Source organism: Sinohyriopsis cumingii, chromosome 9, assembly GCF_028554795.1.
Source record: "Sinohyriopsis cumingii isolate HCF-2022 chromosome 9, ASM2855479v2, whole genome shotgun sequence".
Lineage (NCBI taxonomy): Eukaryota > Metazoa > Mollusca > Bivalvia > Unionida > Unionidae > Sinohyriopsis > Sinohyriopsis cumingii.
In genome coordinates this window covers 24,305,273-24,318,827 of record NC_142969.1, presented here as the reverse complement: position 1 = coordinate 24,318,827, position 13,555 = coordinate 24,305,273, and the positions used below count along the sequence as shown (strand labels likewise).

General features: G+C 34.0%; 1 protein-coding gene across 1 annotated transcript in view; it reads left to right on the top strand.

The window, feature by feature from the left end:
• The first annotated feature begins 2,031 nt into the window (after positions 1-2,031).
• LOC149791405 (uncharacterized) overlaps positions 2,032-13,555 on the top strand; it is a 29,192-nt gene continuing 17,668 nt past the window's right edge. Inside the window, exons 1-3 of the mRNA XM_089969946.1 lie at positions 2,032-2,210; positions 8,322-8,454; positions 11,455-11,644. Of these exons, the coding sequence (XP_089826072.1) occupies positions 2,033-2,210; positions 8,322-8,454; positions 11,455-11,644 (501 nt within the window). The 5' untranslated portion in view covers position 2,032. The remainder of the gene's footprint in view (positions 2,211-8,321; positions 8,455-11,454; positions 11,645-13,555) is intronic.

Genomic DNA, 13,555 nt, shown 5'->3' with positions numbered 1-13,555 from the left:
CCTGCATTTCAGTAAATTTGTCCCATTCGCCCATATAATCGTACAGTTACACACCTTTTCTCGCTAACAAGTCAATGTTTGAGGCGCCGCTAGTGCCCTGGGGACAGTATTGACGAGTAAGTACAATGTTATCCGTCTTTGGATTGATCACCCATTTGTTCAATGTCAATTTCAGAACCTTTAAAGAATCAATGAGCTGTAGTTGTGCCTACTTTTCTGCTTGTACCATTGTAACATTGTACCAATGCAGGTTATAAATCATAATAGGGATATTTCCTTTGCTGGGGTACGTAATCAACGGCAGACTACATGTGTTGTATTCAGCAATGAGTGGCTGTGAAGAACTCACGAATGTTATCTCTGGTCATAAATATTTTTGCTGGTGAATTAAGCTGTTATCAAATCCATATTGCCGTAAATTTAAGAAACACTTCCAGTGGGTCTGGCGCACCCTGGGCGCAATAAAGAATTGGTGGTTCGTTTTGCCCGTCACTCCGAACTACTGTATAACAGAATCCGCATGGAATTTGTTCAGTGACTGCATTTTGAGGGCGTTATTGGAAACATTTGCGTTTTATAAGCAGAGCTAGGCGCATTCCGAGTTCATTCATTCAAAGTCCGCATAGATGACTTAATAGATTGTCATTGTACTGCAGTAAAGTTGAGAACGCTTTACCTGGTTCTGGCATTATCGTCCGCGGCGGGTTGTCACTAATACCATTACAGTAAGAGTCATCGCTTGTGAGTAGTTGTTGGGACTCAAACACAAAAAGTCTGCATGGAACCATTTTACTCCTGTTTTCCTTTTATCGGATAAGTAACAGAGCAAGATTTCTTACCCATGCACAGCGCGATACATATTCTGTTTGTTTCATTTTACTCAGCAAAAGCAAATAAAACTGGACTCGATTATCCAAATTCTTTACATTTATTACTGACCTTGGCGGGACCCACGCTGGTGTTGGTATTTAACTGAGTGCACGAAACAGATGATATTGTGAGATATCTACCATTACATGAACAATCTTTTGAGAGTCCTGAATTATTGTATTTATGTAATCTTTTCAATGGCTTAACGATATTATCTTTGATGGCGTTGGTATGTTCGCAGTTCAGTAATGTGCAGGCACCGATATGAATGAACAACTTAGTCGTCTTCAATCAGTCCTTGTCATGCAGCACAAGCAAATGAACGTTAAGGACAACGTCTGCTTTAACCTTAGAGTGACCAAATAATTGTAACACCGCTACGATTACAGGAATCATTTTTGTTGATAGTTGTCCAGTGTCTTTACATGGTTAGGAGTTTGCAATTTAAATTAAGGTATTTGTGATTTCTGTGCTTTTGCATGAACATAGGCAATCGCTTAAGTAGCAATACCAGATTCAAACGGTTGTTCTCATCTCAATACTCACCTTATCTCCTAAGTATGTCAGCTTTTCTTGCACTTTTGGTATTCGAATGTTATGCTTGCAGTGCAGCGGCAACTGGTGGTGAAGCAGGTTGACTTTGTTGAATTATGCATATATACATGCATATGTCCAGCTATATATATATATATATATATATATATATATATATATATATATATATATATATATATATATATATATATATATATATATATATATATATATATATATATATATATATATATATATATATATATATATATATATATATATATATATACATATGTGTGTGTGTGTGTGTGTGTGTGTGTGCGTGTGTGTGTGTGTGTGTGTGTGTGTGTGTGTATACAATAGTGCAGAAACTTGTTTTCCAATTATCTCATTAACTGCATTATTATTTTGTGTAAAATTACAATCGTCTTCAACTTTATCTAGTAACGTAAAGTAATGATGACAAAGTTTTTCAAACTTAAAGATCTCTTTAATGACATCGTTTTGCAAACGTCTTCACAAAATAGCAATGGGTAATGAAACAAAGTTTACGATTCGTCTGTAATTTTAAACCAATACTTTCATCTTTTGCAGTTATTCAATCGAGAAGGTACAACAACAGGAAGAAATGCATTATAGCATGCGTCGATACAACTTGATATGCGAGTACTACACTAAATCATGGCTGGCACAACCCCTTGCTTTACTGGTTTACCTAGTGCAGATTTCGCTTTTTGCATGTGGGAAAATGCAATGTCCCAAACTCTGTCTTCTATCGGCTTTTACTCAAAGAGGAAACGCTTTCAGTAAGATTATTTTAACTTGTACGTTTTATAAATATAATTTCAATGGAAATATATGCATTCAACATACATACATACATACATGCATGCATGCATACATACATACATACATGCATACATACATACATACATACATACATACATACATACATACATACATACATACATACATACATACATACATACATACATACATACATAGATGCATACTATCATCTTTGTGCTTATGTCTCCATCTCATAATAGGATCATAAGGACAACCAAGAAAATGCATTATGGACCGCTAGTCTCATGGCCTAACTGGTTAGGAGCACCGCCGCCTAACACCCGGGTGAGGGTCGACCCCAAACTCCCATCACATTTTTTTTTTGTTTTCAAATGAACCAAACTCATTTGCGGCTAAATGTTTGCTGCATAAATAGGGAAAGTTAAGATGGCGAACTCCATTAAGTCCGTCATAACGACGGATATATTCCGTTGCACCAGTGCAAGGATGGGTGGTTCATTAGTGCTCCACAGTGTTTAGTTATATTCAGAGGCATACAAGTATCCCGTTAAACTAGTAGAGCTAAGGACAAGTACCTGTGCGAATGAGTTTTTGCATTAAACAATAATGCATATAAAACTTTCTTGACATTGTAGCATAAGCAAAACGTGTGGTGTCTGCTCGTTTTCTTTGATCCTAACTGTATTCGTTTCTCGTGAGTCAGAATAAAGCTCAGGATAAAAGAACCATCTTTCATTGTGTATCGAGCATCATATTATCTGAGACATCCCGAATGTGAGTTATAGTATTTAATGAAATTATGGAAATTGTTAGATAATTTGATTTGGTACTGGACACATGTTAAAACATCTGGTCATTGGATCATTGTGTGCCATCAATTTCATCGATTTTTTGGAACAAAGCTTGTAAAAATTGTTTCATTTCATTTTCTTTTTCTGTGATATTTATTTTCCAGTTAAAACTGTTTGGAAAATTTAGACAATAGTGTGAGTTGCAAGACTGCCAACAACATTAAAAATGCGTAAAATAAGCTAAAGGGCATGTGGCTTTGGAGATTCTGTAAAATTAACGTAATAATAAATAAACGCATTCATGATGTAATTTAAAATGTCCCTCCTAGAAAGAGAACGTTTTGATATTCAGATCTTGTCATAAATAGAGATACAGACATTTCAGCATATATTATCACCCTGAAAAGGCAGTTTGTTTTAGGTAGAAATGTTCGAACATTCAATATTATATGCACTTATATAAATTATTTCTCCATCATGAGTTAGCAAAGCACTTGACTTTACAATGTTTTCAAATATGAGAAAAACAATTATTTTCAAGAGTTATACAGAGACCTAACTCAAAAACGAAATTGCTGTTAAAGGTATGTTGTCATCGTTTTCAACATCAATTTGTTTACTGAAAGGAGAACACCGAAATGTTCAGATTACTCACAAACAGGGTCAAATATGTACATATACATTCCTTCTAGTTTAAATCTTTGAATATTAGTTTTCATCCAAATAAAAAAGTCATATCGTTTGAGTTAAAAATACAACATTACAATAATTAAATCTGACACAACCATGAAATTTTAATGTGACTTTGGATTTCCAACTAATGTTTAATAAACTGTACGAGGTTTCAAACAGATTAAAGATAAAGAAACCTAACAGAGTACAACATAACATGTATCTCTATTTATTTTCCGGTCTTTAAACACATTATTATGTGTCATCTATTATTATCTTTGGTTTATAGTGTACATTCACGTAAAACATTGACAAATATCAGGAGCTCCTTATAATCGTTAGATGATACAGACAAACCTCTCTTTTGTAATATCAATTCACAATACAAAGGGTAGTATGGATTTTTGTAACAAGACAGCTCAGGTCAATATAACTGGCCTCATGAACGATTAAAGTATACTGTTATAACGCCAAGAAACTGGTGTGCTTGTCATGATGACTTTTTGTTATTTGCTCTTGTAGCAGTTATGTATAAAAATGCAAATCATGTTGGCCATTAATTTCAAGACCAAACTAAGCAATTTCGCTTCTGTACAGTAAAAGGAAGAGTACAATCAGGACCGACGAATCCAATTCAAAGCTCAAAGAAAAATAAACCAAAGTAGAGACTTAATTTGTATGTGAAAAAATAAACACCAGGCTCATACCTGCTACCTCATTTGGGGTGTCAAAATAACACTTTTTCAACAAGACCTAAAGGATATACTTTGCTATATTATGTTATAGTATGATAGCAAATAAAAAAGACTTTTGATTGGACATATTTATTTTAATATTTTATATCATGTTCTGGATGTAACACAAGTACTTTCACGCTTTCTGAACAAAACTATTGCTAATGTTAGAACACACAAACGTTTAATATGCTCTATCAATTACTAGAGTAATCTTTTACAAGTAGAATAATCTATTCAGCTACTACATTGTTATCCCACAAATAAATGAAGGGTTAATGTAGGACTCAAGGTACAAGTTACATTAAAGTAAAAAACCCATCTACAATTTTGCGAATATAACATAAAGGACATGACGGTTGATTATTGGAAAGGAAATTAAGTAAAGTTATCTTTGCAAAGTCACGCCAATTATTTCAAATTAGATGAAAAAATATTCTAGAATACACTGTCATTTTTCAGAAAACAAAACAATCAAAGGAACATATTACACCTTTAGAACAGAATCGGTGACACAAGTTTCCAGCACATGCTGATCGTATTGTGTTAATTGCAATGAAACATTTGTCACAATGCTTGTATATAAGTATTTTGTAGAAATTAATCTAGTACCTGCAACATGAATAAAATGGGAAAAAGTTTAGACTTGTGGATACTAGTTTGAATTTGGTTACTTTATTGGTTCATATCAGATGAACACATCGTAACAATAAACCTCTTTTATGTCTTTTATGTCTAGATTTTAATTATGTCAATTATTGTAAACTTTGTTATTAAAATCCATGGATTTGTAAATAATAAAGGACGTTCTAGTTTAGAAAATATTATAGTTTGGATAAACTTTTGAAATACCCAGCCATCTTTCTTCACAACTGTGTACCAACTTTTACAAAGACTATTCACACACCTGCCATATTCCTACAATATAAAAGTCTTTCCACACGGCGATCGTGGAATGCATTACGGACGAGCCCAAATGATTCCATATGATGTCAACTTATTTAAAAGTAACATAAAAATGTGTCTAGTAATCAGTAGTGTCCAACAACTGAAAAGCTGACGGGCAAAACAGGATATCTAGTCCTATTACTCAAACCCCCAAATCTGTATTCATATTGATGGATATTATAAAGGCTACGGTAACAGTCCAGATTATTTTCGCAATAGACAGCGATAACAAAAACGAAGAATAGTATCTTCTATCTGATCAGTCTCTATCTGATCAGTCTCTATCAGTCTCAGTGCAAATATGTCGGTCTCTCAGGAAAATAGTACGGTTTAAAATTCCACACTATGTGTGTTTCTTAAAAAGCAAATTTAAGAATTTTAGAGGATGTGTTTGCTATTTTGAGCTAAGAAATGACATTGTTGCTTATTTAAGATGCTAATGTGCACAAAACTACAGAACAGAAATGATGAACAGGCACCTTTATATAAATATATACATTCAATCTCTTACTGCACTTTGGTTAGTCATTTGTTTGTTTGATTCTGTGGTGCTTTATGGCACAGCAACAAAATTAGGTTATTTAGTGCCGAGACAATATGAGTACAGAGCTATCTGATCTAGGCTAGTCAGATGATAGGATTCGAACACACACATTTTCGATTGTGAGTTCGAGGCTCTAAATACTGAGCAACACCTAGTTTAAGCATTAAACAAAATAAAATATATTTATTTTGAATGGGCTTAAGAAAATAAACTGGGACCAAGGATACATTTTACAATGAATTTTCAGTTTCTTAACGTTTGTTTTTGTGTTCAACAACTCATAAGTATTGCCGCATAATATTATTTTTCATTCGTATGAACATGGTGTTTCACTTTTCTTAATAATTGCTTTGTTATCTATTATGCCATATTTGTTATACCTTTAATAATTCAGGATTAGACTTTAATGTCCATCAGTGTCATAGTGGGACTGATAAGTATCCTACCATTCAGTTTTATGTTTTGCTTCATATTTATTCCATTAATCTTATAGGTTAGGTTGTATATAATTTGTAGCACATGATTCCTCAAGGCTGCATTGCTTGAGAGTATACTTTGAAGATAGCTGTATGCTAATTAGGCTTGGTATTTCCATTTTTCCATTTCGTTTTGAAATGCCTGTAAATAGAGGGTTGACCAGCATGCAATCTGTCTGTTTTTGTCCCTCCAACATATACATCGGATCCTTATTCAGCAGAAATTATTAATTGGTATTTCTAGTAACACTTTGCCAACTTCAATAATCTTATATACTTTAAAACTTTCAAGTTCATTATCCTCATTGCTATCACTAGCTAATATTGGCCAAATGAAACCATCAACTGAAGTAGAACTTCATAAATGATGCAGTGTTGAAACTAAACCAGATCCATAGTTTTATATCCATTCGTACCAACTCCGTGGTCTAAGTGATTAGAGCGTCCCCCTTGGATGAGGGAGGTCAGAAGTTCGAAGCCCGGCCGAGTCATTCCAAAGGCTTATAAGAATGGCACTAACACCTGCCTCGCATAGCGCTCAGCATTAAGAGGTTAGTGTTAGAACTGGCCGACATGGTGTCAAGATAATGTGACTAGGTGGGACATGATGCTACATGTCTGCGGCATGATGCTCCAGTGCCAGACATCACTGTCAACTGTCACGCTGCAGACATTGTAGCATTATGACTGGAACATTGCTAAAGTTACGTTAAAAATCCAAATCACCTTCACACACACACACACCAATCAAATCAACCATACATGGCTAGCGGAAGTACTCAGATGAGTATACTGTTGCCGACCTGTAAAACAACATATATCGCGTCAAGTGCTTAGAGGCCTCTAGCGGTAGCCTGATTTTTCTCGCAACAAACACTTTAAGGGATAATAGTCAAATACAAGTTGTATAAAGCTCAGACTGCATTTTTATATGTGTGACTTTGAACTAATTGTGCTGGATATTTCGCTCATCAAGACTTCAGACTGATATAATGTTTGCGTGATAGACGCACTAGCTCACCCTGACAGTACCAGTTATAAAACTCGGTACATAGGCTGCAGATCTACGTATTGCCTTCAAGTAGTTCTAGTCACTATTTCTCAAACGATGTCTTATAGTCAAGTAAACTTATGATACGGTCTTGAATCCATTGTGCTTTTTGGATCATGCTTAGTCTAAAAAACTTTGTATATATTTTATACTGGACAAGACTTGACTTCCTAATTATATCGTTGTTCATCTGAGTCACAGATTATACTGCATTATAGTGAAATTAATATATCATCACACTATAGGCAAACATTTAACTTAGTTTTAAATATTACAATTTAGCCAGATTTGACAAAAGAGTTTTATCTATCATTACTCTAAATAACATATAAAACGTCTTATTAGACAGGTACTTATGCAACAAGGCTTATAAACATCAAGTAGCTAATTATAAAACTAAACTTATGGAGGGTCACCTACAATATAATTTGCACTATGGCAAACCGCTTTAGTATCTCTTCTTTTTTGGTTACATTTGTCTAATTATCCATACAAACTGGTTATCACTACTTCAAAAGTTAACGCTTCTAAAAGACTCCCCTTTAAGCTCCTCAGCATAACGTATAACTACTTACGTTGAAATCATCATTTAAGAAGATATAAGGTTTTCATTATTGCAGCGAATATAAGAATTATTATGGATAAGAGTGGGTTGAATCAAGACAGGGTTTTCACACTGCATCAAGCTGCTAATTTTGTCATGTTTGCGTTGAAAAGTATAATATGTAGTTTTCTTCTGGCAACAGTGGTTGAACTAAAATACTACTCTGCTTGCCCTTGAATTTATTTCACATTAAAATTTTGGCTAATGTCAGCGATTTGAGAAATATGAAGACCGCATGGGTTAATTGTTGTTTTAAAGTTACCCTTGTTGTTTTCCATCACTTACAGAGCAAACATTTGTTGAAGACTATACAAATGAACTGCGTCAATTGGAAGAGTTAAGTGCAGCCACAGTTTATCAAAGAATGGAGCGAAATAGTGACGAAATCATCGATAAAAAAGTCAGCACTATATCCAAGAGGTAGATATTCATATTAGTAGCTTTTATTTTAGCCTTGAGTTGTCTTTTGCTCAAACTACCACATCACCCTATGTTCAAGGACATTGAACATAGTCAATTTGGATGTTCGAAATATTTGAGACCAAAAATAGAATTCCAATCACAAATGTTGGAAATCCTAGCGTTTGTAGGTGGCATGATGTTGATCTATAATTCTTGCAACAGCATTATGTCAATATATGTTAAGTCTAAATACAGATGTTACCAATGCAGCCCTTGCGTACAAGATGAATCTGTTCCAGTTGATAGTATACTGGATACAAAAGAAAGTCTCATTGCAAACAAAAATTCAGGATATTTTGAATAATGTATTATAACATCCATCGGTTTGTATGCAAATACCTTTGTATGTTTCCTATTTTATTTCAGCTCAATAACCTCGGTTATCCATTAAATGGAGAACCATTATGATGATCTGTACATGTATTGCCTTTTCATTAAGTCACAAAAATGTTTTTAATAAATAAGATTACTTCTTCATATACTGAACGTTGTCAAGAGCTTGATCACTGGGCAAGGACAAAACCAATGGACTTTGGAGACAGTGTCTAATACAAGGCCACTGTTACTGAAAGAAGGAAAATGGTTTCCGCACACTAGCATTTGTTCTCACCTCATACATGAAAATAAGTTTGTGGCATTAAAAGGAGAAATGGTTTCTGCAAGAATATTTTTGCTCTCGAAAATGTACTCTTTTCAACATTTTTATTTATTCACGTGTAAAATCTTTTTTACTGTATTTACTCAGAGTTGCATCTTCCACCTACGTATTAAGCAATACATACGTAGATAAGGTCGACATTTGAGTGTAGCAAAAAACTTAAATTCCTTTTCCAGTCCCCCACTGCTATGTGAAGTCTAATATGTTTGCATGTTTAGATAAATCACAAAAAAACAAGAAAAGATGGCTCGCTTTGTAATAAGTAAACTACGTTCGGAAACACGACCACTACAGAGAGAAATGAAAGTATTCTCCGCGGAACCGGCAATTACCGCAGTAAAAATGAATACACTTTATCCACCTTACCTAAACAGTCAGGTTAAATAAACAAAATCGTGGTGGAGGCAATACTGTGTTGATGTATTGAAATATGACTTATCAATTGTGAGAAAGTAAACAAGAAACAATGCTCATCTGTGTTTCCTGCCAAATACTTAAACATAAGAATCAGACCTTACTAAAATTGATTTAAATTGACTAATATATGAGGTACGAGACAGATAAAGGGATTTGTTTGTTAAGAGATACAATCAATTTAAAATTAATTGAAACTGTGTCAAACACGAATGAAAAGCAGTCTACCTAGCCGTTATATATTCCCAACACTGTTACAAAATTCTTTGGAGAACAGCTTCTGTGATGAAAGCTGGAACGAAATGAAAACGGTTATGTAGTTAAAGCTCACTGCCCCGAGAGAATGTTTAGTCATTATTTCCCATTAAATGTACTTGAATATTAAAGTAAAACAAAATCGCTGGGTAAGAGAAAGTTTTATTCAAAACATCCTGGGACATCAGTGTAATTAAATGTGCAACTGAATACGGGAATGACCTGCTGCATCTCCCCAGCATTTACACTTTGAAAACAAGACCCAAATCAATACATTTGTTTTAAATCTGCGTTCCCAAAGAATATCCTCTGCTAAGCAAACCAAGAGTGCTATTGTTCGCTGCCTTTCTAAAAAAACAAACTAATGGAATCGACTGAACAGTGGAAATGATATGTGTTTAACCATTTCATCGTGTGATCCTGAATCGATACTAGATCATGAGAAATAGACAAGCAAACCATTTACTTGAAGTTAATAAAACCCGACCTCCTCGCCATTGTGATGTTTTCTTCACAAGTAATGTCTTGTGTCTATGGTGCGACGTGGGATAGGTTAGAATGTATTAAAATAGTATGACTCTATGGAAAAGCTAATTAAAAGATATAATTTCCTGGGTTGCGGGTATACACAATTTTATTAAATTGGGTCGTGAGATAAAAAGATTAAAAACCACTGACCTAATATTCATAAGTATGCGCATTTAGATATTTAGAAATTTTTACATACTGTTACAATAGGCCTAGAAACTTTTACATAGGTTTTTATGCTAATATACTAGGAGTTTCTACTTTTTCCTTACTACTGGGTCTTACCTGCTTATGCAGTAGGATTTTGTCATTGCTGTATTTATTTAGTCTCATCCATGGTGAATAAATTATGGTCCTGGACAATTAACTTAATATACACATATGTAATGTTGTTGAAACCATCAAAATCCCAATAATTATTAAATATATTTTGAATCAATTTGATAAGAACAATGACTTACAGGCTTATATGTTTATTATTATCAACAAGATATTTTGACAGAGTTGTAGCCTTGCTGAACAAACTAGTATCCTTGCAATGTAAACGATATATCTTAAGGACCTTTGAAAAGTATTTTCATGCAATTTGGTACACACATTTTCTTCTCATACTTAAAATGGCATTATGGTTTCATCTTACATATTCAATTTTGGACACAGTTATAACCATGGCTAATCCGCTAAACATCTTTACATGGGATATTACTTTTAATCACGAAGGCTCCAGAATCGTGCAATATATTCTAATGGAAATTTCATATGAAAATTATCTTAGATGCTATATCCCTAGTATATGTTTTCTTGTCTACTCCATATTTGACATAGTTATTGTTTATGTCGATTGACTATATTTTGCCATGGGTCTTGGTTTTAGTAATCGTATCATAAGAACTCTTGAACATAATCTGATGCCATTTTAATGTTAGCATTGTTTCGCTTACCTTATGTTGCATCTTATTATATAAAACCTTAATTATATTTTGATATAATGCAGGATACTGGGCGACGCTATTTCTCTGTATATCAAAACTGTTGATGATTTATATTATTATTATTATTATTATTATTATTATTATTATTATTATTATTATTATTGAAATCAGATTGGACCAACTGGTGAAAAAATTCGACAGGCATCTGCAAACTATATCTACAAAGGAACCTAAATCTAGCAAAAATCGAACTGGTTCTTCGATTGGACAGAATACCGTGACTGCTACTGAATCTAGTTCAACAAATTTAGAGACAAAGGTAGCAAATATAGAGAGAAAGGTGAAAAATATGGAGACAAAGGTTTGTAAATCAATTGGACATATCATTAACCAAAACATAAATTGATTTTTAATACATTACCTGATCATAATACATTATGATAACCTCTACTAGCACACAAACAAATCCATAACATGTGAGTCAAGTTAATCCATAACATGTGAGTCAAGTTATTACCATATATTATCGCTTGTAGTGGCAATTATTGTCACCGAGATGGAACTCAGTTGCTACTTGTTTCCTACTTGATAGGAGATGTTTGGTGCCTAATGTAATCATTCGCCAGGTACTATCTCTGATTGTTTTTGTTGAGCATTCTTCTATTAAAAAACTTTTTGCAATTGCCTTTTCGCAACACTTTTGGTGATTCTTAGAAGTTTTCTCATCATTGATGTATGTTCCACCTATTCCATTCGCAATGTTCACATTATATACCAATAGCTGGGACTTCAGATGCCATTTTTGTTATAAGATAAGCTAACCAGTGTCACCTTAATTGTCTACATATATTGTCAATATTACATAAAGGGCATCACAGTATATTTATTATCTTTCATCCCATGTAAAGCAGAAGGTATTATTCTTCGTTTGATTTGTTTACACCATTTTTGAGGCTATTGTTCTTTTTTATTATTTTGTTCCTCATTAATACGATACATTTTGAAATTTAACTTGTTTATACAAGGTTACAATTGCTACCTATTTTACAGAGTAGTTAAAGTAGGTTCTTTGTTAAAATAAGTTTATAGTCAAATAGCTTAATCCAAGACCTGCTTATTATACATTGGAGATTTTATCTCCTGTAGATCAGCCTATATCAACACACTTGAACGTCTGTATAGACACACCTGAACGTCTGTATATACACACCTGAACGTCTGTATAAACATACCTGAACATCTTTATAAACACACATGAACGTCTGTATAAACACAAAATGAACATCTGTATAAACACACCCGAACGTCTGTATAAACACACTTGAACGTCTTACATATAAAATTTAGAAATTGTAAGAAGGAAATATGTTCATTTCATTGTAAATATAAAACTGTATGGATTTCCATGAATTAAGTCAAATTCATTATGACCGAAAATCTATCTCATATTTGTTTATCCCTACTGTTAAGAAGACAAAGTTTGTATCTTTGTTTTTGACTACTAGGCCACGTCGCTTCCTCATATACCTGAGGACAAATTTCAAACAGATTTCATACAAGTAGTGTGATCCAGATTGTGGAGTGAACCAAAAGGTTTTTATCGACTTGAATATGACCATCGCAAGATCGATGTGTTGTGTGAATTGATTTGAATGTTTAACGTAGCTTTAACAATGTTTCAGTCATAACGATACGATGTCTGCAATATGCCAGTCTATACTGATGTCTATCACTGGGGCATCATGCATGTAGCATGATGTCCCACCCAGTCACATTATCCTGACACCAGGCCACCCAGTCCTAACACTAACCTCTTAATGCTGAGAGCCTAGTGAGGCAGTTGTTAGTACCATTTTTGTAAGTCTTTGATATGACTCGGCCGGAAATCGAACCCACGACCTCCCGCATCTGAGGCGGATGCTGTAACCACTATATCGAAATGTCACTAAGGATCAAATTTGTGTGGATCAGATCAACAATCTTACTGCACATGTTTGATCAGGTATTTAATTAGGGGCTTAAACTTCGCCTGTAGATCATTACCTTCAGAAAGCCTTGATATTAATGAAAATGAACCATTGCTTGCATCACATATAAGCAAAATCAGCTTATTGGTACATTTCCGAGCTATCCTCTGACCACTCAAGCCTCACAGTTGATGTCCTTGGATTTACCAAAACCATTTTTATTTGGAAGAAATTTGTATTCCACTTCTGAACATCTGAATTTGTTCTCGACAAATACTACTCAAAGTAATACTGCGACTGCAGAA